Genomic DNA, 27593 nt, shown 5'->3' on the forward strand with positions numbered 1-27593 from the left:
ACTCCATGTTTTCTTTTAAACAAAACTCCTCACATAAATAAGATTACAAGAACACAACAGATTTGCACATTAAGCTGCAAAACCAGAGAAACAGTCAATTCTGCTGCATCATGGCAGCTCAGATTCTATTCAGTCACAGTCACTGTATGCAGTTCTTCACATTAAATACCAAAATCTCAAAAATATGGTTGAAAATTTGTGCCTTGGGCTTTGAGCAAGTCCACACCTTTACAGGGGGGACACACTTCATGAAGTGCTCCAGTAGTAGTTCACTGACTTAAACTGCTGCTGTCCCTAGGACTCAGCTAGCACATTTCTTGAGGAAATGCCGTGCATCTGCCTTACCCTTAGAAATACTAGATCTGGAAAAAAGGCAGGCCTATTGCCTCAAAAGACAAGAAATACAAAGGCTCAAATCTGCTACACTAAGCAACACAGAAACATCTACAAAAAGCCAAAATGCCTTTCAAAGTATTTAACTGATATGAATCACACACCTCTCAGACAGTCTTTTTTGAAGGTCCATCTTGTTCCTGTTAAACACAGGAGACTGGCAGGTGGTTTCTTGAGAGCACACCATCACAACATTCTAGTAGCCTAGTCCAGAACAAAGAGCATGTAGTTGTTTTTAAATGCTTTGTCTTACAAAGCAAGCATGAACTCTTGAGTAAGGGAGGGATGATGAGCAACGTGACAATGTGGGATGCACCCTGTCCAAGCTGAAGAGTTCATGGAAGATTTCATGCCTTCTGCTAAAAATGAAATGCAATTCAAAGGCATCTCTCCCTGAACACACCCTAAGGTGCTTGGGTTTTCTTTTAGACAAAGTGCAGCTACTAGGTTTAAGCTTCTCAACACAATTTCAATCCCTGAAACAGTAGCACCCCACCCATCATGAGCACTCCTTATTCCCATGAGTTTGAGCAAGCACAGCTCCTTGTTGGCCTCCTAAACCCAAAGGGAGTTGGGGGCTGTGGGATGGGGCAAATTCAGCACGTCTTTCCATGTAAGAGCTGTTGGGCAACATTTCATGTCACAGTCATTGAAATAGAATTTTATTTACATTTTAGCATCCATAGTCCATAAAATCATGAAATATTTACAAGCATTTTTGTTGCACTGTAGCTAAGAAAATGCCTTGCGTCCCCTCCAGACTCAATGGTACTTTATTGCCGGCCTTAAGACAAAGTTTGCTAACATTAGAAACCAGCCCTGGATAGAGAGATTAAAAAATAAAGTGCATCTGTAAAATATCCTGTTACCTTCCCTGGGCAAGGCCCTGCACTTAACATTGAGAGACATGGTGTTCCTCCTCAACCCCAGTTCCACTTGCCACAGAGGGCAGACAAGGTCTCCAGTCCTTTGCTATGGTTATGGGGCAGGAGCTCTTCCTGCTATCTCAGCACACCAGCAAGACAAGGCACGGCAACAGTCCGGCAATTTCCAGAGGCTGCATCATTTTCTGAACAAAATACAGCAGATCCTTTGGGAAGTATCTGTCTTTTCTTCTTCAGTCTTCCTGAAGTCATCCCTGATGCTGGCAAAGTCAGAGCTCCGGGGTATTGCTGGTACCAGAGATGGTTCCAATGCCTCAAATCACAGAGGATCTTTCCAAATGTCTAATCTAGGCAGGTTTGAAAAGTTCCTACAGTTGTTCCCTTTACAGTAGCATGCAAGTCAGATTTGGCCTGTCAGCTCAAAGCTCTTTTTCCCTTTAGAAATGGCTAATTGGTGGGTTGGAGTTGAGAGGTAGAGAATCAAATCAGTTTCCTAGAGAAACAAAGAGCAAAAATCCAGTTTGACAGGCAGTAGTTTGTACTTTCTCCCATCAAATTAGTGCACTGCAATATTAAATAGTGTTGCTTATTTACCAGACACAGGTTGGTTTAAACTATTAGACCAGATCAAAATCAATTTGTTTACAATGAAAATCCACTTGAATTCCAACAATAAACAGGAAAAAAAAAAAGTCAAAGCAATTCCTAGTAGAGACAGCTACAACATGAAGAAGCTTCTGCTTATTAAATGACTCAAACACTGAGGAGAAGCTTTGCTGAAGATGGAACTTTCGGTGTAGTGTTAAAAATCTGACCGTTTTATTTAAGATAGCTTCATCTGAAGCATGCTAGAGCTAGATTCCACAGGGAAGACATGGTTGTAAGAATGGCAAACCATACAGTTATGCTTAGAACAAATGTTTTGTCTCAGCATTGCCAAGACAGTATTTCTCTGCTGTTTAGTACACGTGATGGCAGCAGGCCGCTCCTCGCCGAAGGCCTACACCCGGCTGTTGGGCACCTCCTTGGGATCCGATTCACCAACTTGGGCTTCGTCTGCCTCAAAACTTGGGTTGTCAACTTGTGGCAGAACATTGGCAGCAGAGGGCTGGGCTTCATTGACTACAAGCTGCATGTTGTCATCTGTCCAGGAAAACCAGGAAAAGGCAAGTTAAGAAGCATCATTGGCAAGCTTTACTACCTTATAGCAAACCATGCTTGCTTTGTTTCCCCAAGCCACTGAGCAAGTGCAGGTCCTGTGCTCATGTAGCATCAGAAAGTACATGAGGCTACAAAAATCTTAACTATAAGGAGACTGGCAACTCTCAGGTAACTTTAGGGCTGCTGAAGACAGGCAGGAGGAGCAGCTTGTAGAGACTAGGCTCAGGATAAACTGTGGGACACCAGCTGATTTAAAGAAGGCATTCTCCCTACAGACTAACCTTGTTAGGTTGTTAGCAGGTGTCCTTGCCACTCCAAGGGAGAATATATCAGGGCCTGAGCAATAGAACTAGTGTCACTTCCCTTGCTTATATGGATACCTTTTCAACTTCTGCTGTTTAGCTTCTAGCAAGTGCCTTCTGCTCTGCTGGGGTGCCTGAACAGGGCACTCCCATACACATGTCCTGCACTGGAGCGACACATCACTCGGGAGGCAAGCAACAAACACCACGCTTTCCTATCGGCTAGGCTTCCCATGGATGATCTAAGCAGAAACAGCCAGAGCATCCCTTCTGTCTCAGAAAGCTTCCCCACCTGCTCCCCTTCCCAAGGCCATTCCATAACCCAGGGGATAGTTACTTCTGTGAAACTTTCCCATTTCAGAATCAACAAGAACACTGGCCACGTGTTGGCCAACAGGAACACTAAAAAGACACTTCCAATTAGTTGGCTCTTGCTCAAAAAGATCAAGTATTTGAAAGGCTGACAGTCTTTGCCAAGTAAAATTCTGTGAAAGGGACCGAGGATGACTTGGCCTTGGCAAGTTCAACTGAAGTCTTTCTCATCTTGATTTTGCATCATCAAAGCTAGAGCAGGGCTGACTCTCCAGTAGCTTTATGGAGATAATTATCTACTTAAGGCAGACAGATCTGGTGGCAAAGCACAACATGCTCATCCAAATTAAATGTACAAAGGGGCAACAAGGTGAGGGACAGCTTCAGAAAACTCTCTTGGGCCTTTAAGCGGTATGACTCATTTTCAACTACCCTTTCCAGTTTTTCACTCTCATTGTGGTTCGATTTCATTTGAAATCAAAGACCAAGTGCCAGAGCCAAATTCTAAAACAAAAGGTAAGAATAAGGTCACCCAAAAAACCAAGGTATTCAAGCACTGGATGATGTCAAGACAAATCACACAGCAGAAGCAACAAAGTGCAATGCAATGTAGCCAGACAGACCAAACAGCAGACGTACTTTCTGGTGCTGCATGTTCATCCACAGCAGATTCATCTGGCACACATTCTGATGGTGCACGTTCCTCCAGAACAGATTCCTCTGGCATGGCTTCTGGTGGTGCCTCTTCTTCCACAACACATTCCTCTGCTGCTTGTGCAGCAGCCTGCCCAGATGGTGCAGTTTCATCACCATCAGCCTCATCATTAACTATGGAGACATTTGCTGTGGCACTGGATCCTCTGGCTTGCTCAGCCCCTTCTACGTCCACCTGGGTGAAACAAGAGGAAACAGTTCAGTTGCAACTTTACAGGAGGCTGCATCTTCCCAGGAGAGCAATGTCTGCAAGGACTGCAGTGAGCTTTGACACAGAAATAAACAGAGGCTGAACAAAGCTCTACTGTTAACCTCCAGCATCACAGGGGGAAACTGTTTCTGCCTAATAGAGTGGGAAGTTCAGCTGCAGCTTCTGCTTTCCTAAGCCAGCTCTTCCCTTGTACTGCCCAGTACCAGGACAAGAGCTTCTTCCTTCCACCCAGGGCACATCTCTCTCTAAGCCTTGGCACATATTGAGCAGGCCCAAGCACTGGCAGCCCCTGGCAACAGCATCTTCCCCCAGCACTGGCCACAACAAGTGTTGCAGAACACATCAGAAATTCCTCAGACACCCACACTAACACTTTCCCTTTTGAAGGGCTGTGGAGCCTTAGGAACTGAAGAGAGGCTGGTGGCAGGGACAGAGGGAGCTATCAAAGTCAGCCTGAAGCCTTGAGAAACACCCTCAGCTGCAGGCACAAGAGTGACGAGCGCTTCTTCAGCCAGGCCTTACAATCAGTTGGGGTTGAGCTTCTGCCCAAGGCTTTGGATGCTCCCAACTCAGAGCAGGGCAGCATCAGGCTTTGCTGAAGGGGATACAACAACTAGTCCTGCAGCCTCTCGCCGCTGACACGGCAACGCCCGTGCTTGGCTCCTGTGCTCTGCAGCCCAGCAGCAGGAAATAGCTCCAGCCGTGGCTGCTGCATCAGCCTCACTCTGCAATGGCATCTGCACCAAGAAAGGTCGCTGCCTCACCTCAACTTGCAAGACTTTGAGGATGTCCCATTTGCACAGTGGGCATGTCCTGTGCTCCAGGAGCCAGGGGTCAACGCAGCGCTTGTGGAAGAGGTGCCTGGGGGAAGAAGGAACCACAGCTTAGGGCTCAGAGCAGGAAAGCTGTTGATGAAGCAGTGAGAATTTATTCCTTGTGGAATGGATTACCTTATTTTTGTATTTATGGAGAGTTGAACACTTGTAAAACTGCATAGAAAGATCATCTCACAGAGTTAAGCCCTCAAGATAAACCCTATTGCCACACATTATCCTGTTTATTCCAAGTGGATACTTGGCAGGTTGTGGACTCAAGAAAGCAAATATCCTTCAGCCATTAGAGGTGCAAACATGGGCTTCAGTGAAGACATTTAGTGCCACAGTGAGTCTGAATTAGGCCACAGATTTAAGACGACTCCTTCAGGTCCTGTCATCTGCCAGTTCCCTCAGCCTGAACAGAAACAGCAAGGCAGACAGGCACTGCTCAATAGTAATCCGAACTGTGAGACAGAGATCACCACAGCCAATGCTCCCATCCTGCACCCCAGGATGATTCCAGGATTGTCCAGTTCAGCCCATGGGAGCAGCATCTCCTTCCAGCTGCACTAACAGAACATCTAGAATACAGCCTGGCATTTCCTTCATGTGTGACTATTTTAAGTACCCAGAATTAATACTGGTCTTGTGTACCTGTGCTGCTATAAACACCTTCAGTTTGGCTATCTGGAGAAGAATGCCTTCTGCAAATACACAGGCCCCAGATATTTAGATACCACTGATGTGACTCCCAGGAGCATTTGAGTTCTTTTCTGTCATGAATACAATTAAATGCTTTCAACAAGTACCATCTCAGTGTTGAGGTCAGGCACCAACATTAAGTATGTTCTTAAATACCAGCTTATGACTCACATAAGACAAAGTGTAATATGGTTGATATTGGCAGAGATCATCACTAGTGGCTGTGTGTCCTTGATCATTTTCATCTTAAGCTAGTGCCTTGTAAAAGCACATTTGGGGAAAAGAGGAATGAAACATCACACAGCTCTGTAAAAGCAGTCTCAGAGAAAAATCATAATGGAGTCAATTTATGTGTAAAGTCTGCATTCCAAAGTTACTCCCCTTTTAACTCAATGTCATGCTTTGTTTGCTAATTCATATCAAGATCAGCAGGGTTTATAGGAGACCTGACTTCTCATTCTTTCCCTATCAGCCAGAAGTGTCTACAGTCTGTCTAAAAGCATCTGCACTCACAAGACTTACTTCATTTTACAACAGGACTACCCATTAGCGTACACCTGACAAGGCAACTGAATAATCATTAACACACATGCCTGAAAGCTTCTTTGCTTTTGGTTCTGTCTAAACCATTAAGCATTAGATCAGTGAAGTTTGTTCACAGCACCTCAACAGGTCAACTTTTGTGATACCAAAACAGCTTAGAAGTCCTTCTGTGTGGGAGCAGAGAGAGCTTTGTAAAACAAACCTTTTGCAAAGGTCACTCCAGCTCAGATTTGATACCATTTGACAAGTATCACCATTCAGCACACAATGGCAGCTACAGCTTCTTCCATTCTTTATAACTTGATTTTTCCTAAGTTTACATTTTCCCAACTGCTTTTTGAGAACTCTCTCCAAGGGTTATATACAAACTCTGTACAGTTCATATTGTTCCTCAAACTAGAGTGCTGCATTGTCAGAGCAGTCCCATTCAGCAGGCAGAGGGGGAAGTCCCACAGAAAAACTATTCTTAAGCCCTGGAAAGGCTTCAATCACTGTTCTTATAAGCAATCAAATTAAACCTTAGTGCTACACTACGGGGCTTCCACAGCAGCACAGCAATGACTTACATGTAGAGAATTCCAGAAACATAAACTACTACAGTTCTGTTTTGGTCACTAATGCTTTCTGCTAAACTACCCTAGTCAGCATGGTTGAACAGGTTTTGCAGGAGCACAACTCTTAGTAACCTGTAAGCTGACAAGAAATGGGCATCGATTGGCCAGTTACCTGCAGTTTACAAGTAACCTCCTGAGACACCTGCAAAGGAAGAAATCTTTCAAAAGCCCTGGCATCCCCAGGTGAGGCACTGCCAAGCCCCACTTGTCAGCCCCCTCACAGGGGAAGTTATGAACACGGGCCATCAAGGCACACTCCAAGGCTCTGTTTCCACCATTCCTCTTCTGCAAAACTCTCCTTGACAGAGATGCAGAATTCTTACTGTGCTTGATTCAAACTCCCACAGCAGAAGGAACAAGCAGGAAGATGCTCACTTCCACACTTTGCATTGAGGGACAGTTTGGAAGAAACTCACTTGCAGGTCAGGACACGCACGACTTCCTTCAGCTGGAAGGGCTCAAGACATACACCACAGATTTCTCCTTCAGGTTCCAGCTCCTAAAGAGGTGAAATCAATTCACAGCATTAACAGACTTGGAGAGCTTCCTTTGAGCTACAGTCACACATACTGCACACAAAGGGGTCTGGCTACAGCCAGCTCAGCCTGCTCCCATATCGAATGGCACAGAAACACACTGTGTGGGTTACTCCAAGCCAAGCCCACACTTCAGCAGAGCCATGGAAAGTTTCATCCCATGGTGGGCAACAACAGCTGCAAACCAGCTCTGGGTTATTTAAGACACTTCTGGAGAGGTTTAGAAACTGCTGCCTCCAGTTTTTGTCACAAAAAGAAGCGTCAGGAAGCTGATGAGACAGACTGGTTGGCCTCGAAGCATCCCTGCCGGCTGATGCCGACCCCTCACCTCAGCGAGCCCAAAGCAGCAGCTAAAAACAACCGGATTGCTGAGGAGAACGTGCAACTTGGAAAGTCCTGCACCCCAGAAAAGGACCTGGTCTGACAGAGGAACCATCTCTGCAGCAGACAGGGACAGGCACAGAGGGACTTGCACATCCTGCACCAGTCCTACGGACAACGCTGGGGGTTCCGTGCAAAGAGTGGGCTGTAACACGTGGGTGCTGATGGGCTCAGGCCTACCTTGTCCCCTTGCTTCATGGTGCGCAGCTGTAAACGTTCCACCGCTGCCTTAGTCATTGCCCTCAGCTGTCGCTGTAACAGAAAGCAGTTCAAGTTAACACAGTCCTTCAGCTCTCTAGGAGTGCTTAGGAATCCTTCCCAAGTGCCTGCTGCCAGTTTAGAACCCAGATGTTATCAAAGGAGCACAGTAAGCACAGCCACACTCTTTAGAGACAACGTGAAACTGAGTTTCGGGATGTACTGATGTGGTTCTTGACTCAGGATGACACACCAACAAGGTATTTGCATATGTTCTGGTTTTATCAAACCTTTCAAAAAATACAGGATTTCTGGTTTTGGAGGATGTCAGATAATAGCTTGACTAGATTAGATCTAGCCAAAACAAACTGAAGCTTTCCAACTGACTTGGTACAGAAGACCCACCATGGAGTCCAACAATGAATAATTTTAAACTACTCACTTTATGACAGCTTCCTGGCACACACACATATCCCAATTAAAGGTCAGATTCTTTACTAATGAGCTCAACCAGCACCAAGGCACCTTGCACTAGTTCTCTGCCATAACTGCTTTACAGAGGATACAAACAGCTCAGGATCCTCATGCACTGACCACTCCTGTCAAGCAGAAGTAGGCAATTTTACCTCAATACTTGTTCAAAGTTACTCCTTGTGACACAAGGTGTGAAACAAATGAAATTACCAGCCTCGGGTGGATTACAGGGCAGTTTTAATGAAAGCAGAGGAGGAAGCATTCCCCTTCATACAGTCATTTGCTGCTGTCAGGATAGCAGGGCAGAGATGAGCAGACAGTAGAAGCCCAGCTTGCCTGGCAACTGTTGCTGTCCAGCTGTCACTGCAAAGCACTTAATTAGCACAGGAGCCAACATCTCTACAGGCTAGTGGTGTTCCACCAACACCACAAGTGTGACCGTCTTCTCCCTCCCCAGTGCATTTCCTGCCTCAGGACACAGGGGCAGCTCTGGCTGTGCCATCCCAACACGGTACTTGGGGACAGAGTAGACTCAAGGTTTGCACCTAACCAAAAATCCTCTTCCCAGTTCAGCTCTTCCATGCAGGAATCCCACACTCGTAGCTTTCCACCATTACTTCTCCTTATGCATTTTAGTTCAGTTGTAACAACCATTCATGGGATGAAAGTCAAGTGCTAGTGGCACAAATATAGAAGGAATGAGTGGGTAGAGGGCCACTGCTGGCACCCCACAGACTCAGCAAGAATTGGTAATTCAAGCCTTCGTAAGATTCCCTGTGCTGAAACAGTTAATGGCAGTATATGGTCTGTTGGGACCCTGTCAAGCAGCTTTGGTGCAAAAGGACCTCTTTGTATATCAGTGTTGTTTTGGGGTCCTAAGATACAGCATCAATGTGCACACTTTTAGGAGTTTAGTAGCTGATAGCTATTAACAGCTATCAAGGAAGAGACATAAACAATCCAAAGCTAGTTACCAACCTAGGAAAGGATTTGGAGCACATCTCATATGAGGAAGGGCTGAGGGATCTGGGGCTCTTTAGCCTGGAGAAAGGGCAGCTCAGGGGAGACCTTCTCGCTCTCTACAACTACCTGAAAGGAAGCTGTAGCTAGGCAGGGGTCGGTCTGTTCTCCCTAGTAGCAAGCAATAGAACAAGAGAAATGGCTTCAGGTTGCACCAGGAGAGGTTCAGCCTGGATCTGAGGAGGAATTACTTTCCTGAAAGGGCTGTCAGGCATTGGAAGGGGCTGCCCAGGGAGGTGCTGGAGTCACTGTCCCTGGAGAGGTTTAAGAGTCAGGTGGATGTGGCACTTAGGGAAGTGGTCTAGTGGTTGATAGGGCTGGGACAAAGGCTGCACTTGATCTGAAAGGTCTCTTCCAGCTGAAACGATTCTATGATTCCATGATTCAAAGATGAAGGGCACAAACAAGTTTTCAGGTATATTTTTAAGGAAAAAGAACTAGTCAAATTTTCTTTGAAGCCTGTAAAGTTCTGCTGAAGACATCAGTATGTGTTTCTGTATGTCACGTAAGATTAACTTTAGAATGATGTTCCCATTGCCAAAGTTTGACAGAGGCCATAGAGAAGCAGCCACATACTCATCTCAGTAAACACTGAGGCCTTTAAAACTTTCAGCTGCAAATGTGATAACATCAACAGAGCAGTAGCACAACAATAATGGCACTTCTCATGCACAGCCAGAACTATGTCACCACTACTTGTTATTAATTGAAAACTAAACTTCCCAGGAATGTACTCCCTCATACCATATCTAATCTACACATCTCAAGCATATTAGGCAGGACCCAACTGGCTGTATCATTAATAATTTACTGAAGCAGTATTTTAAGTTTTGCCTGAGCACAAGTTCAACTGCTCTTCATAAAATGGCAAAGTCACCTTAAACATTGACTTTGGCCAGTACAGCAGAACACCCCTCCGGGCAATGGAGAAAGGTTGCAAGAGGAAGCTTTTTACTGAATAGCCTACCAAGAGATTCAGGACACCTGAGCTTGCAATGTCAAAGCATTTTGTGAAGCTGAGTTTTTCAAGCAAACATTAAGTGTTATGGCATTAAAAGTCTAAAGGCCCCAACCCAGCAACTCCAGAATAAAACAGCTGATTAAGTTGAGGCAGGAAAAAAATAATCCAGATATTACAGAACAGGTCAGGTCTGGCTCCTATACAGGCTCTGACATGTTGCAGCAGAGGTGCCTGGCTAGGAAAATAGGTTTGCTGTTGTTTACTCTTCAGTCTTCCCCTAGTCCAACACTGCTGATTTTATTTTCCTCTTTTCTGCATGCTGGTGTTTTCATGGCACCTAGTGAATGCAGGCACAACAATGCAGACCAGCAAGCTCTGAGGAGGTCAGGACATCCTCATTTTCTCCTCCAAGCTAAGGAAGTTCTTCCCCACTGGTAACTGCTGCCATGAAAACAGTTTGCTGTTGCAGAAAGCTGAGACACTCCCCTCCTGCAAAGCTTCTCAGCTGCATCATCTAATCTTTAGGAAATCAAGGGAAGTGAACACTGGAGCTGAAATTAGAAACCAGGCCACAGGTAACATCACCCTTTGCATAGTTTTACATTACTGACTCATATGCAATTCCTACAGAAGCCAAGAGAGAGACAGATGCTACCTACAAGAAAGTCTGCAGAGAAGAGCATGTTTAAAACCTGGGTTATACATGATCAAGCCATCCAAAACAAGGGTCTTTACCAGAAGAAACAAGTAGTCATACTAAAAAGTACAGAAAGTGTATTGGCAAATGGAAAAGTTTAAAGGTACTCAACAGCCTGACTGACTACATCACAAGAGACTGCTTCAGAAAGCACTGAAGACTGAAGAGTCTTCTCAAGTCAAACCAAAAGGAAGAACATATTCCCAATATGGTAATACCTGGAAGCCATCCAGTTCAAGCAAAGGTTACTACTAGTCCCATGCACAAATGAAACATCTCACCAGGTTTTCAAGAAGCCTTTGCAAAAGAAACAAAGCATCTGGAAAATGTTCTCTCCTTTTTGTTGTACCCCTCAGTAAGAAAGTAGGACTCCAGCTTCATCACCCTTTTTGGTCGAGGGTGAGAGCTGCCCTGAGGCTGTAGCTCAATCCACAAGAACAAGCCAAATATTCAGGAATTGGAACTAATAAGAGACAAGCTGCAGAGCATCATTAACACATACCATAATTAGCTCATCTTAGCAATTCAAAAGTGTTAATTTTGGTTCAACATAGTAGACTGATCCTTTAAAAGACACCTCACACAACAGCCAATACAATCCCACTGGGGAGCTCAGAGAAGCAGACAGTTATCTTGAAGAGCAGTAAGACTGGATAAAGAGATGAATTTATAACAGCCATTCACTTCTGTCACAGTTAAATATTACTAATTTTCCCTGTTTCTTCCTAAAGACACCTCCCAAAAGAACATACAACCCTTCAACATCTGTGCAATAAAGGAGATAAAATGCACTCCTTTACTCCACCAAATAACAGACTGAATTACAGGCAATCAGCCCTTTCCAAATTGCTGAATGATGACAGGAAAGTTCACCATATTAGCATGCAAGCCGATAAGTTATTTGACTAACATTCAGTATTTCATTGAGCCAACGCAGTGAAAAGTCTCCAACTTTGAATTTACAGTGAAAACCCAATGAGCTGGCTAACAGGAATCACTGTAGCATCACCTTTTAGTAGCTCACCCTCGCTAACAAGAACTCTCCTGTTATTCTTTGCTTATCTAATCATTGTGAGGGCAGTTTTTAGATGCCATGGTAGGTGAAAAACAATTGAAAACCATTTTGGATTGTCTTGAGTTTCACTTTTACAAAACAGTACATCTTTACCCCCTGATAGCAGAGCTTTCTTCTATTCTTATATTTTATAAAGCACTTTTTAAGGCTCCTTAAATTAAGTTCAGCTGAAATCATGTGGAACTGGCATGTCATTTATCAGTGTTATTTTTCAATTTACTGTAAACTCCTTGTGCACACAGAGCGCAAGATAGAAACAGTTTGTGAAGGTGCCAGCCAAGCAGACTGGATTTTCCCAGTACCATCTCCCACTGAGGCATTAACAACATTTGTTGCTTGCTGAAAGCCTGATAACTGATAAACAGTATCTTTTGTAGACCAGCTTCTGAGGTGCTTGGTTTTTCCAGGCTTCTTTAGCACTGAACACAGTTCTCATACTGGGGTAGATGGCAGGGATTGAAAGAGGGAATCCATCAGCCCCTGACAGTGTTCATCTCTGTCTGCAGATGTCATCAAGAGGACAGCAGCAACTTAAAGATCTCCATGCCATCCCTCATGAAAGGTACTACAGAGAACTACAGATGACATGCAGGAGTGGCAATGCTGCATCTCACAGGCAGATGACAACTTCCAACTGCTGCTCTTCCAATTGTTCCCTTACCGCATCCTTATTCCGTGATTGTAGCCTCATGTCACCTCCACATGTGGCATAACACAACACACAAACAAGCTGAAATGAAACACTTGGAGAAGGCCCAGTCCAGAAGCTGAGACAGACAAAGCTTAGACAATATAGTCTATTAATAACAGTCAAGCTTAGTGCTCTCCAGTCTCAGTAAGGATAGAGCCAGATGACCATCATCCACAAGATTACACTTGGACAACAGCATTTCAGAACACAAACTTGACCGAGTTTGGTTCTGTGATTACCAGAGAGAACCCACTGGCCAATCCACTCTGGCCAATATTTGAACCCTGTGCTCGACTGCTAGAATACTGCTGGCATTCATCCTAGCTAGTGTCTCTGCCTGCCAAGAACAGGGATGGTTCTGCATGGTAACATTTTAAAGAAGCCAGTCTCAAAATGTTACAGAAGGCTGAAAGTAGCCTGAATTTCAACATGCATGTCATCAGCTTCTTTCTAAAATGATCTTGTTAAAGGGGCCTGAAATCTCCAGGAAAGCAGAGAAGCTCAGTAGGGCAGGTCTTCTGCAATGGCAGACTTGTCACTTTTTTAACTATGTGACCATTGACCCAGAGATAATTCACAGACTCCAAGACCATCTAGAGCGAGATGCTCATGCTGTTGCTGGCTGAAGGAGAAGACTAACAATTCTTTCAGAGCTCAAGTAGCTCTTACAAGAAGCACTGCAAATACAGCTGTCTTGCAAAGGAGACCACTGGTAAAGGTAAGGCTGAAGTAAGTATTCACATCTGGAGACACTCATATCCTGTTCCTACATTGATTGTCACTTTTCATGCTTTTGCTTAAGCCCTGAAGCAGCAGCTATAAGGCAGGTCTGATCATACTGAAAACAAAGCTGGAGGTATTAGTCCTATCACAGCTGATTAGATTGTTGCACAGAAGACAAGCAGCAGCTTCCCACCTTTAGCTCTACAGAAAGGCAGCCAAAGTCATGCACCATTTGCAGCCACATCTGCAGCTGCCTCTCCCATGACAGCCAGCGCACAGGCAGTGCCATGTGGGAGGTGAGGGGCAGCTGAGAGCAGTTCAGCGTCCTCATTGCCTGCAATACAGCAGCATTATGGCTGCATCACAGTTCAGGGAGTAAAATTTGCTGGAGACAAGGTGAACTAAACACAATTTGGTTGCTTTTTTGGAAAGTTTTAAGCTGTTTAAAGATATATCTCTTAGCATTTTAAAGATCATACTGTCTCCTTCCTGTGGAAAGAATAAATTCAGTAATTTTGGTGCTCAAACAGTATTTTGCCCTCAAAATCCACAGCAGAGAGGTAAGGGGTATGAAAAAAAACAAGGACACACACAAACTCACCTGACTGTTGGACTGGGCCCTTGCAATCCTCTGTCTCTGAACGGAATAAAAAATGAAGTAGCCCATGGATGCTGCTATAACAATGAAAAACGACATGGTGATGAAGAAGACTGAGTATTGACTCATCCAAGGACCATGTTTTTTCCCCACTTCAATGACCATGGTCACTCTCAGGCCGCTCTTGATGCGGTGTAAGATCTCCATGCCCTTCAGGTTGCCAATCATAATTGCAACGATGTTTTCAGCACCTGCAAAGGAGAAGAGGAATCTCTGCTCAGTTCCAAGGTGTTGTATAAAAGCCCATGTCCCAGTTGAAGTGCTACAGAACAGACTGGAAAGTCTCTAATGAGCATTTGCAGATTCAACTTGAGCTCATGGACTGTGTCATCTCCATGGGCTTGTGGAGCTCACAGCTCTGGCTGATTCCCTGGGAGGTGCAGATGGGAACCATGTTTAGAAGTTCTCTCCAGAGCACTCCTCACTCCCATAGAGGACACACATGCTCATCATTTCAGACCCAGCACATGGGCCATTTACATTTTCATGTGCCTTTGAACTGCATGAAAGTGAAGATCAATCCTATCCAGAGTGAGGTCAGTAGGGACTGTGGCATGTCCAGGAGCTCAGGGATGTCAGGCACACAGCTGTTGGCTTAGGGACCCTTCCTGCACCAGCTCCGACTCTCACCCTGCGCTGCTGCTGCTGCTCCTTAACGTTGAGTACTTCCCCAGACACTGAGCAATAGATCAGACTTTGCCTCTGTATTTTTCAGAGGCAAATGAGAAATGTTTGAGTGAAATTTGGTTATGAAGTATAAGTGTTGTTGGGGATTTCTAATGCAAAATCAGAGGGAAGCAAATATTGAGGTGTGCTTGGCTTTTTAACAGTTGCTGGCAAATGGCAAACTCCAGTCAGATGTTAACAACAGATCTCATTTACTCAGTTGAACATCATGACAAACCATCAGAGAACCCAAGAATCTCATAGCAGGAAGAAATTTCAAGCAACTCTGGTCACCAAGCACAGAACAAGCAAAGCTGCTTTCATTTCGGTGACAAGCCAGTGCCTGAGGATGCTTCATACTATTTGTAGAACTTGAGGCAGTTCCCATGTAAGAGAGATGCTCCTAAAAAAAGAAAAGATTTAAAAAAGGAGAAAGGGAGACAAGTAAACTGTCACTGGCTTCTCAACTAAATACAAGAAACGTGGCTTCAAAGAGTAGCTGGTCAGGAGCCTCACTGCATCAAGCCACCAGCTGCATGACATTCCTAATAGATATTGCATGGTGAAGGAGCAAAGGCTTTTTCAGAAGTGCTATTTTTAGTTAACCTCCTAGCCAAACACTTTTCAATAAGGAGATCTGGGGTTTTTCCCTCTCCATTAAGAGAAACCTTATCCAACTTCCAGTTATCCAAAACTAGAATTGGGTGTTAAACCACAGACGTTCTCGTTTGAGAAAGCACTTCAGTTTTCCAGTTTGTGCACACAGTGCCTTTGATCCAACATGGCTAAGCAATGTCCAACAATTCCTCAGCATCACTGAACTCATCTTGTATTTAGAAAGCTCCTTGTAATGAGAAGCACATCACAGAGAAGCAGAGGGGGAGAGAAAAAAGATCAGTCAGGCTGTAACTACTGTCTATTGTGATGAATCGAGGCCTAGATCACTTACAAAATGAGCTGGAATCAGCTGTTAGGAGCAAGTAAAGAATTAAGCATGAGTCAAGTTGGAAGCTGAGACTTGTTTTCATAAGTATGGAAGAAAGTGTGGAAGAGCAGGCAGTGTTAAGAAGAAAATAAAAAGCCTGCCAAAAAATAGCATAAACCCAATTGCTCTGCCTTTACTCCTCTGTGCTCCTGCATGTCTCACCAGTCAAACATAGCTTGTGGTTATGTGCAATGTGAGTTGGAGCACAGGGGATTCCTGTTAGTGAAATGTCACCATCAGCCTGCAAAACCACCAGTTGTGAATGAGTTTTACCCTTTTACCTTTGGCTTCAGTTTCAGGCTAGTCAGTCTTTTCCTGACATTTTTTCCCCCAAAGATTTAATTCACCATTTCAACTCTGCTTCAGATAAACACATGTGAGTGGTCAGCTGGCCACTGGAGTGAGAGAGTGGCCATGCCCATCAGCACCTGCACCACACTCCCCCTTGAAGCAAACCTCCACTGATGTACTTCAGAATCCACCTTCAATACTTTGTGATACAAACTCTTAGGACCCACAATTCCTTTCTAAAAGCAGTTACAGGTGAGCTAACCTGACTTCACATGAAGTGAACCAAATGCCTCGTGCCAACAACAGGGCAAATGAATCCAGAAATTGCACCTAATTTCTGGCCATCAGGAGCACGGGAGTTCAGTCACTTCAGAAACTCCTTTGGATAGGCTTTAAACAAGGCTCTGGCACCATCACACAGGGCCTGCCATAGGAGCATCACCTTTGTGTGGCTGAAAACAGAGCCTCTTTCATCTGCCAAGAGGAGTTTCGATGATGCCATATTATCTTGAAGCCCAGAATCCATGTTTAGGACTACTGCTGTGCTTCTAGAATCAAACCAGCTAGGATCACCCCTACCCAACGCTTCCTGAGCTGCCAGGCAGGTCTCATCCTGACAGGTACTGAAACATGTTACTGTGGCCTGGAAACCACCAACCTAGACACTGCCTCTTGACAGTGCTCGGGCATCTTAATGGAAATAACCTATTTGAGGAGATATCTGCAGAGGTGTCTCAGGCATAGCAGCTGCCCTGAACTGTCAGCTTTCTCTATCCTAGACTCCAGCAAATGAGAGGAAAGGCAATTAGTTGTGCATGACAGAAACCCAAGTTCCTTACCTAGGCATCAGCTTTTGTGGTTAAGGCAAAGTTTTCTGTAACAGTTTTAAAGGAACACGAGAAGGTGAGATTAAGCTGCTGCCCGTTTAGCTAATGATGGGCTCATTGCTAAACAGAAGTAAGAGCTGTTTAGTTAAACATTTCACAGCCTCTCTCCTTTCCCATCTCCTATGAAACTGGAGAGGGAAAGTTATTCAAGTCTTTAGACAAATACAATCTGTCTCTATAGATCTAGAGCTTTGCAGAAGCTACCTCCCAAATAATAAGGCAACATGCTGGTCAAAATCCAAAGGATGCCATTTTGCAACACAGTTGGCACAAATGAAGCACAAGAACTTGTTGGGGCAGGGCAAGAGCTGGGACACAAGCACGTTTGGCACACAAAGAGAGTGCAGGGGTGGGATCAAAGTCTTACCTTCCTGTATCAGGTTTACTTAGATGCAGAGTAGAATTGCATCTGTTTATGCCAATATAAATACCTACATTAAACTGCCCTGCAAAGACTTCACTTGTTCTGCCTTTACACTTCTGGTCTCTGTAAACACAAAGTTACAGGTTCACCAGTTTGGGAGACAAATGCAATGTGCAAGAGGTGCCCAGGTTGCACAGTCAACACCTGCTTCTTCACATTCATTAAAGAAATTATTGTCATCCAGTACTACTTTGGGGTGTGCTACAGGTAAGTTTATTCTGAACCAAGCATATTGTAGGGCCTGGAGAAGGGTCAGCTCACAGTATTTAGCAGGCTGCAATGTAACTTAATGTCTTCATAGCAGGTGTTTTTAGCTACAAATGACACGCTGTTCATGAATTAAAGCCCATCAAGGCAAGGTTTAGATCTTGGGGTCAACTAAACCCCCTGCTTCAAAGCAAAGTATGGCAACATATTGCTTAACTGATTCAGATGAAGCATACACAATGTACAGGATAACCAGAACCATTTTGAGCCATTGCATCTAAGTCCCAGACAAGCAAACCCCTATAATGCCATTGCTAAGTAGGGTGGGACTCCATGGCACATCTCAAGGCAACATGTGCATTGAAGATCCCTGCTAGAGCTCAGTGTTGATGCCTCCACAGTCTCCGTATCTTACACGGCTGTCATCATAAACCCTCTTCCCACAGAAACAGCTTGGAAAAGCTGTCATGGTGTGTTCAGGGCGAGCAAAGCTGCAAGCTGACTCTCACAAGAGGGAGGATTTTCAGACTTGCCTATTTTTGGGTTTTCCATCCTCTCCCATACAAATGAAGGACTGGAGCCTTAGCCCTTGAGTTTCATAACCAAGAAAAGCAGAATGACTCAGACTGCTAACTACAATGGCAGCTTTACAATTGCACACTACCTTCTTGTGAAGCCCATTTTAAGGTCTAATAAACTTGTACCTGATGCAAAGCATCACATGCCTTCAAAACTTATTAAAAATGTCAGTTATGGAGCTTGCCACCTCCACATACTTTCCCCTTCTCTACCACTCACCTCGATTCCACACCCAACGCCACACGGAACATTAGTTCAATCTAAGAAATGTTTATCATTTTGCCTGTGCAATACTCTGAGGTAACACTAACCAACACCATGTATGTTTTTCCAACTCTTGTGAGGCCCTGGCAAAGCTTTTTGCAGTGAATAATTAACTTCCAGCTGTTTGACAACTTTGTGTGTCACAGGAGCCAACTCAAGGACTCCAGTTCCAAGTCAGCACCTCCAGCCTCACTTCAGGTATCTCAGCTCTTTCAGGCATTGGAACTGTTCTGCACTGTTTCAATTTGCTTTAAACTATCCAAATTCATCTTCAGTTAAGTCAAAGACTCTTTAATTTAATTTAAAGGCCTCACTGCAACCTGAGGCAAATTCTGTAATCTTTATTTTCACAGATTGCAAAAGACAAACCCTCTAATGTCTCTATCAGCATTTACCAAGAAAACAGAGCAACGGGACCCTTTCCCCTTTGAGCATAGATGTAGCTACAGCTTCATTTGAGGAAGCCAGTAGTTTTGTAGGCATTTTTAAGAAAAAACAAGGTATAAAATATGGTAAGTTGGGAAGTTATTTCAGAACAAGGAAAAAGCTACCATCACATACACACACACGCTCCAATACTTCAGATTCCAGAAGCTTCTTCCCCTTTTCTGAAAGTCCAAAGCTTTGTATCATCTTTAAGCAGAGTGAAGTTAAGCACTCAGAGTTTTGCCAAGATTATTTCATGTTGTCTGGGGAATGCCTTGTGCAACCCATGCACCTGCTGGGGATTCCTCTCCCCAGGAACCAGCACAGCTCAGCCCACAGCTTGCCCAGCCCTTCACTCGGGTATACCTGCAAGCAGTCCTCGCTCTTGGTGGTATTAGCAATCCATTCCAACATCTTAATCTAATACTCAATGAACATTAATTTTTCCTTAGGTTCGACTGGGATTTTAATGTCAAAGAGAAAACAGTTTCAAAGAAGGTGTTGGAAGGGGAAGAAAGAAAACAGTACAGCCCTTCTGCCTGAGAGTTGCACGCACGTTTCCCTTTGTAGAAGGCGTTTTCTGACAGGCTGGCAATGGTTAGCTGACTGGAAGTTGTTTAAATCACAGTGGCAGAATCAGTCCAGACTCTTATTTTGTTTCACAGAAGACAACGATTCAGCAGACTAGTGAACTGTTGCCTCTGACTGCTCTAAGAGGACTGAAAAATGAAGAAGGCTATTATTAACAGATTAAAGGCTGCAGGCATTCTACTCCAGCTGAGTAGGTTCTGCCAGTGAAGTACTACTGGATGAAGATTTTTTTTTAAGAGCTTGCACAATCTTGCAGAGAAGTTTTCAGAGAAGGCAGTTGCAAAAAAAACTGTCCAAAGAACCACAGCAATAACCTCTCACACCTCCATCCCACAGCCAGAGAAAGTCCCATCTGACCACCACATAAGCCACATGCTGAGAAAAAGCAGAAAGGAGGAAATAACTTGTGATTGTTTCATTACAAAAAGAAGAGTAAAAAGCAGACTTCAGAGTTTGGATTCTCAAGGAAAGGACAGGCTCTCCTTAAGCACAGCAGAATCATAGAATGGTAGGGGTTGGAAGGGACCTCTAGAGATCATCCAGTCCAACCCCACCTAGATCAGGTCACACAGAAACATGTCCAGGTGGGTTTGGAAGCCTCCAGAGAAGGAGGCTCCATAATATCCCTGGGCAGCCTGTGCCAGGGCTCCCTCATCTGAACTATGAAATAGTTTCTTCTTATGTTTAAATGGAACTTTTTGCTTTTCAGCTTCATCCCATATCTGAAGACCTCAAGGAGTTGAAATCCCTCTGACCCCTAACATCAGCAAAAAGGCATTAGGGGATCAAACCATCTCCTGTCCTTTAACATGAAAGACACTGTCAGTTGACTCTCCAACAACTCCCTCCCCGACGGGCACCTCAGGCATGGCAGAAGAACACCCATGATACTGCCTTTTGGGTTTAGAAACGATGCCTGAATATTTCTAATCTCACAGTATTGAAATAGTGAGAGACAGGGGATTTCTGGTGCTTATCCCACAGGCTGGTACAAGTTCACTGTTATCTGTTACAGTAGAAGAGAAAATAAACTAACAGCGTCCACAGACTGAGCCAATATTACAGACGTGATGTGACTCAACTCAGATGAAAGGTTGGCATCACCAGGCACACAAAAGCCATTGGTACCATGCTGTGGACACAAAGGCTATACTCAGCCAAGGTAAAAGAATTGCTCACTTCCAGGCTACTTTGCAGTTATTTCAAGCAACAGCTCCTTAAGACCCCAGCTTTTAGTCTGAACTGTCTTCTTGCTCACACTACTACCAAGCTTCATGAAATCTTTCAGCTTGCTTCAGTTGGCAGCAGAAACTGTGCCTGAGCTCTTCCTCCTCAACATAAAAGTCTTTCAAAGTACAGAGGCAAACATTCAGAGAATCACAGAATGGTAAGGGTTGGAAGTGACCTCTAGAAATCATCTAGTCCAACTCTCCTGCTAAAGCATGTCCACCACCACTAGATTCAACAGCAAGACACTTGAAAAAGTTGCAAAATTGTCAGGAGTACTCAGGAGCAGAAAGCAATAGCCAGAGCTTTAAAAGGAAAATGTTTAAAAAACAAAGGGAGGAGCATTACAGGAGAGAGCACTTTCAAAGATCTTCAGCATGGGGAGAACAGAAGAGAAACCCCCTGCTAACTAGTGGTTGTGTCACACAAAAGAAATACCAATTTCAGAGAACTCATGCCCACAGCAGTCTTTGCCTGGAAACACGTATCACCATATGCTCCTGACCAACACTACCTTTATACATGGGACCACACTGCTTGGGATCTACCACTCACATTTGTCTAGGGAAGACTCTTCAGTGAGGTTGGCCTCCAGATCACTCATCATTTCCCATAGGTAAGGAAGTTGTCCACACTAGGAAGTGTGGCAGAACTTTTAGCAAACAGGCTGGGTGTCTAAAGGAGCACCAAATGTAGTTTTATGTGACATGAGCTTCCGTGGGCACCCAGGGGATACTTGAGGTAGAAATCATCCTGCATTCTATTTAGTTTAAATAGTGTTTAAACTTACTAAGTGAATCTAACATTTACCAGCTTTTTCTCCCTGTTTTTATTCCCCTCTTTCTAAGCCTTTAAGACTTATGCAAATACTGTCAGGCCCTAAATCTTAGAACATCAGAACATGAAAACATCCTTTAAAACAGCAGCTAAGAAGAGTGTGCTTATGAAGGGCACCGAGATGAATGAGAGCTGGAGGATAGCTCCCTCCACATGCTGCTGGGCAGTGTGCTTGCAAAAGTGTCCTCTTCTGATCCAGCAAGCATGGAAAACCCTCTGGAGAAATGACAATCAACATTCCCTAATGAGAATCCTTTGGTGAATTGACTTGGTGGCTTTCAGCACTTTTGAGTTAATACATTGCTCACCCTCTTCAAATGAGATTGAGCTCACAGCTAATAACCTTTGCTCTCAACATGCTCCTAGCAGCTAAGTGCTCACCTGAAACAGGTAAGCATGAGAGAGCTAATGATAATGTAAGTCAGGATGATGGAAGCCCGAAGGCATCTGTCTGCACAAAGACAACGGGTCACATTTGATCCAGTGGGGAGCAGTGCTGAGCCCAACTGCTGTTTGCTCCCAGCATATGTTTGACTGGGGGCAAACAAGTAGCACCACTGTTCTGGGGCCATATATCCCAGACAGTGAAGCCTCTGCTACACAGATGTTAGTTGGGATTTCAATTAATCCTTTCACATTTCAGCAGCCTGTGAACCCAAAGAGTAAGGGTACTTCACAGACCCATTCCAGGCTATCCAAGGGTTGGTGCATACCCTGCAGTTTTCCACAGCACAGAGGTGCCCAAGTCAGATCCAAAAGAGCAAGGGCAGGGATCAGAAGCTGTCAGGAGCACCTATTAGTCTATCCTGCTTTTCAGTGCCTCTCACACTCGCTCACAGACCTCAGTGCTGTGGGCAGCTCCAAATCCCTATTGCACCCCTGCCATACCCTGCAGGTGGGAGATCAGGGTCACCATCCAGACTCTGTGAACCACCATCAGTTATCTGAATGCCACTAGAGCCGTGACATTCATTTACTCTAAACTGGGCAGCCAGGAGAACTGGATCTAACACATAAAGACAAAGTCATAGCACACACACACCAAATAGCTATCCTCAGGCTCAAAGAGCTACAAACTTCAGGAAGGAACTGGGGGCAGGAAGGGCTAAATAATCTGCAGAGGCTCACCCAGCCACAGCCAAGGAACATGGGAGAGCAAGTGTCATTCATTAGACCTTGCATCCTCATTCCTCTCCTGGGATGTGTTCAGTACAAGTCTTCACTCACTGCAACAGAGAGCTGCACTATTTGTTGACACAACATTTACAAAGCATCGGCACAGCCTGCCTTGGGATGACTATTCTGCCTCAACCTTTCACAGGAACAGTTTTACAGGTCACATCAGCTTTTTAATAGCATACCAAATGTTTAGCTTGTTTCTAAAGATCATGCCTCACATAAAGTTGGAGCAGAGCACAATTAGACACTTTTGTTCGTTCCTCTAAGCATATGGAGATTGCCCTTCACCTCAGGGAAATTCCCAAAGAACAAGTTCAGTGGCACCACTACATATTTAACCTTTCCTTCCCCTTTCACCCATTGATGCAAGTTTACACTTGAGCCAGATCTTGTTAGCCTGAGACCTGCTGTGACTGTTTTAGCCTGAATTATTTAGCTGTGTTCCCCCAGAATAAGCCCTCTGCAGATCAGGTGATCTGCTTCTCAAGGCTACAGTTACAGGACAAGAGAGAAACCAAAGAAACTTATCACAATAGCTTTCTGACCTGCAAAGAAACCTTCTTTACCTGCTGCAGGGAAAGACTTAAGACAAAGAACACTTTCCAAGGTTATCACCATACTTAGACACCACAGCCACGCAACAGCCTGCTTTTATCTTAAGTCAAGGTCCACCTTGCTGATGGTTTTCTCCAAGCAAATCTCTTTTTCAGAAGGTCAATACAGATTACAGAGAGGTGCAATTATAAGCACACAGAAATGTACCTGGAAACCCTGCTCAGCCTGCCACAGAGCGGTACCATCTTCTTAAAACAAGCACAACGAGAACTCAAGTTAGCTAACTGATAGGGGTTTGCACTTATAAAGGCACAAAGTAAATACTACTTTGGACTCCATTAAATCCTTGACATTCTATGTGTTAGAAAGGATTAGGCAGGATTTGATCATATCTGATTTGGCTATTTATTGCATTCAGTTGCTTTTATTGCCAGGGTGGCTCGGAGGTTTTTGTGTGGGGTTGGGTTTTTTATTTGTTTCTTCAAAAGTTGGCACAACAGAAAGTTTCCACACAGGGCACTGATATAAGCAAGAAAGAATTCATAGGACTATAAACGTGATGGTCACAAGAAAAGCTTCTGGAAGCAGCATGACCAGGACAAACACTGCTGTCAAGTACAGGTGCATTTAAGTCTCTGAACAAGAAAGTTGCTTCAAAAGCTCTAGAAAGAAGGCTCAGTGTGCTGTCAGATAAGCTTCTCTTAATAATTTTGTGTTGCTACCAAAGTTCTGCAAAGTCAAGCATGTCGTGCCATAGGTTTTATCAAAGCCCATGCCCAGAGACTGTCCCCTCTGCCAGGCAGGCAGCTGCTCCCCTGGCTCAGCCCTCTCCCTGCTGCAGTGGAGGCAGGAGGACATGCTGCCCCAGTCACACCATGAGATGGGAAAGCTCCAAGGCTTAGTTCCCCCTTGCCCCAGCAAAGCCACCTTCCTCTACTTCCCACTTGGGTGGGAAGCACTTGGAAGAAGTGCTGGGCCTTTTTTTTGGTTTCACTTGACAATCCAGTTAAAGCAGAAATGAAGCCAATGAGGAAATCCAGGCTATGAAGTCACTGTCAGCACAGCTACAGCCGTTACAGCAACAGCAGGAGCTGGTGTTGCACAAAAAACGTTCTTTAATGAGCAGTCCTACCCTCACCACTGCCTCCAGAAGTGCTGCAGCAGCTTGTGCCACCATTGGAGGCCAGGAAAGGAGACCCATCCCAAAGTGTAGTTCAGCAAAGGGCAACCTGGCCAGCTCTTACCTCTTCAGTCTCAGCTCAGCTGACAGCACTACACCTCATGGGCATTATACAAGGAGTGTCCTGCACTTGGCAACACAAACGAGGATGATTACTCCTAGCTTGCTTCCTCTTGGCCATGTTATGTGTGTGGAAAGCTTACAATGTTTGCCAAGTTTCACTGGAGAGAGTTGGATCCCAGCAGGGGCACCCTGAGCACCAAAGCCCCCTGAGCAGGAGGAAGAGCAGCACCGTGGCAAGAAGTGAGAACAGGGACTCACATACACTGTGACAAAAGAAAAAGATAGCTTGAGTCCAGAGAGGAAGAAAGGGGAGGGTGGAATGGGAGGGAAAGTGAGGGACTAAAGGACAAGGAATAAAAGCAACAGCAGCAACAAGTTCAGCCCAGTAACTGTGCTCAGACATGGCAAGGAGTTGTCACACAGATAAAATACAGAGTTTAACAAATGCAGTCTTCTCCAAGAAGTCCCTGGCCTGTTTGTCTGAAGTTTAGATGGGAAGTTTCAACATGCCCTCAGGCCAGTAGCCATTCATGCAGGACATTCAGAACTGCTAGAGCCACATCAGTCCTTCAGCAGAAAGCTTAAGGACAGCATGGAAAAGGAGGGAGATCCTCTTGGAGCAGAGGGCTCATTTCAGGAGGCAGCTTCTAGCAATATTAAGATGCTGTAGGTCTCCCAGCAGCTAGGATGGAGGAGAAGGTAGGAGCACATACACCTTCTCCTCAGGAACAGGCTCAGCAGTGACCTGCCTAGGACAGTCATGCCAAAGGAGCTCCTCAGAGCTACAGGATTCATCAGGCTCACTCACAGTGAGCAGGGCTGAGGACAGAGATGTCAGTTCAGCAGCAGGACCTTGCCCAGCAATAGCCAGATCTCGATAACATTGGTCAACTGATGATGGGACTACATAAAAAAGCTCTACCTCAGAAAGGCCAGAGCCCATCTAGATTGTATGTTTTATACCCTTAAAGCAGTCATGCAGCTCATTAAGATAGCACACAACAAACCTCCAGAGGCAGTTACTGTTTCCTTGTCTCACTGGAACACTTGCCCCTACCAGTGGCAGAAACCCTCTGCACTCCCTCTAAGAGAGGTGCTGCAAGGATATAGATATTTTTCAAACCAGTGAAAGCTTTAAGACTCTGCTGTATTTCTCTCCAGATGATGTGGCTTCCCAAAGCAGTGCCACTTGGCAGAATACCAACACATCTGAGAGGTGTGTGCCCAGAGGGCTGGACACAGCCACCAAAGCCATCCGACCCTGTCCCACCGCAGACCCAGCACCTGCTCCTGCGTTAGCAGAAGGCAGTTACACAGCCTTCAGCCCAAGGCTGTTTCTCAGGAAACACTAGCCTGAAACACAGCCAAATCTCATCCTTCATTTGAAGGACGGGCAGTTTGGAAAACAAAACCACTGCTGGCAAGTCAGCAGCTTTCTAGAGGGATAGAAGAGAGGCTTTATCATCAGCCTCTGCAAAATGGAAACAACTTTTAAAGTCACTTGTACTGGAAGTGGCATTTTGCTGCCGAAAAGTTACCTATGGAAGGCTCTTCTGTTCTGCCTGTTTGTGAGCTGGTCAGCGTGCAGGCCATGGGGAGAAATGTAGTGTCTGAATGTGGAAATCCAGCCTATTTCAGGGCTCAACTCTACTGCACAGACTTCACAGGCTTCAGAAAAAGCCCAGCATCCCCCAGCTCCAGGCAGCTACCCGATCGTGACAGAAAACCAAACAAACCAGAGACACTCCCACCTTTGCCCCCCACACACCTGCAACCAGGGCTCAGCTTGCCCAGGCCAGAGAGCTCAGGCAGCCGCCTGCTCGCCCTCAGCCCACCGACAGCACCCTCGGCTATCGGACAGCGTTACTCATTAATCAGAGACACTTCAACGACAGCAGCAGCGCCCTGAACGGGACGGGCAAGTCCAGGCAGAAACGCTTCTCGTCCAGGAGAGTCGGGAGGCAACGCCAGGCTCTCACCGAGCACCGGGGCTGGGAACGTCCCGCCGGGGCTGGTCCCGCCGGGGCTCACAGCCGACGTGCGCTCCCCTGCCGCAGAGGCCCGCACGCAGGGACCCTCCTCCCGCCGCCCCCGCAGCCGCTCACCGTGATGGGACATGGGCAGCACCTCGTTGCCGGTGCCGCGGTAGTTGTAGATGACGGCGGCGGCGGCCCCGCGGTCCGCGGCCAGACGGATCTTGTCGGCGAAGGAGCAGCCGCCGCCGCGCTGGATGAGCGCGAACCAGCCCGGCGAGGAGCCGGAGCCGGGCGGGGGGGCCCCGCTGAAGTTGGTGCGGGAGCTGCAGGCATTGAAGGAGTCGCGGCCGTCGGGCAGCACCAGCACCCCCGCGGCCGCCTGCACCGGCGAGTCCTGCCCGTACAGGCCGCTCTCGCTCGCCTCCCAGCCGCTCCGGTTGTGCTCCGCGCCGCCCTCCCACGACACGTTCAGCCAGGCGCTCCACACCGCCGCCGCTGCCGCCGCCCCGGGGCCCGGCGACGAGACGCCGCACAGCAGCGCGGCCGCTGCCACCAGCGCGGCCCCCGGCCACATCCCATCCCGGCCCGGCACGGCCCTGCCGCCGCCGCCGCCGCCGCCGCCTAAAATCGCCCCGTCCCGCGGGGGGGAGGAGCGCGGCCGCCCACGGAGGAGGAGCGGGGCCGCCCCCGCCGCGCCACGGGCCCTCCACGCCCCGGCGGCTGCGGGAGCCACGCCGGGAACCTCCGGCCCCGGGAAGCCCCGACGGCCCGCAGGTGGCGGGGAGCGGGGGAGGTGTTCCGAGCCGCCTCCCGGGGCAGCGGGTCGCCACGCCCGGTCGCTTCCCAGGGGGGTGCGGCGCTTCCCTCTCAGTCCCCTCCGGGATAAACAGCCCCAGGTCTCGCAGCCTTTCCTCATGAGAGAGACGCTCCAGTCCCTGGATCATCTTGGTAGCCCTCCACTGGACTCTCTCCATGAGTTCTCTACCACTTTTGAACTGGGGAGCCCAGAACTGGATGCAGGACTCCAGATGAGACCTCACCAGGGCAGAGTAGAGGAGGAGAACATCCCTCAACTTGCTGCCCACACTCTTCTTGATGCACCCCAGGATGCCATTGGCCTTTTTGGCCACTGCTGCCTCATATTTAGTTTGCTGTCCACCAGCACTCCCAGGTTCCTCTCCCAGAGCTGCT

At 46.2% G+C, this 27593-nt stretch overlaps 1 protein-coding gene across 1 annotated transcript; it reads right to left on the reverse strand.

The window, feature by feature from the left end:
- Positions 1–1026: 1026 nt before the first annotated feature.
- On the reverse strand, positions 1027–26989 carry LOC104564135 (ring finger protein 128). The gene is made up of 7 exons (XM_062006549.1): positions 26532–26989; positions 14009–14256; positions 7749–7820; positions 7068–7150; positions 4742–4838; positions 3692–3941; positions 1027–2420 (listed from the first exon to the last, which is right to left on the reverse strand). The coding sequence occupies exons 1-7, from the start codon at positions 26974–26976 to the stop codon at positions 2278–2280; spliced, it is 1338 nt and encodes a 445-aa protein (XP_061862533.1). The 5' UTR covers positions 26977–26989; the 3' UTR covers positions 1027–2277.
- Positions 26990–27593: the final 604 nt, after the last annotated feature.

Source organism: Colius striatus, chromosome 13 (genome assembly GCF_028858725.1).
Source record: "Colius striatus isolate bColStr4 chromosome 13, bColStr4.1.hap1, whole genome shotgun sequence".
In the NCBI taxonomy this organism is placed as follows: domain Eukaryota; kingdom Metazoa; phylum Chordata; class Aves; order Coliiformes; family Coliidae; genus Colius; species Colius striatus.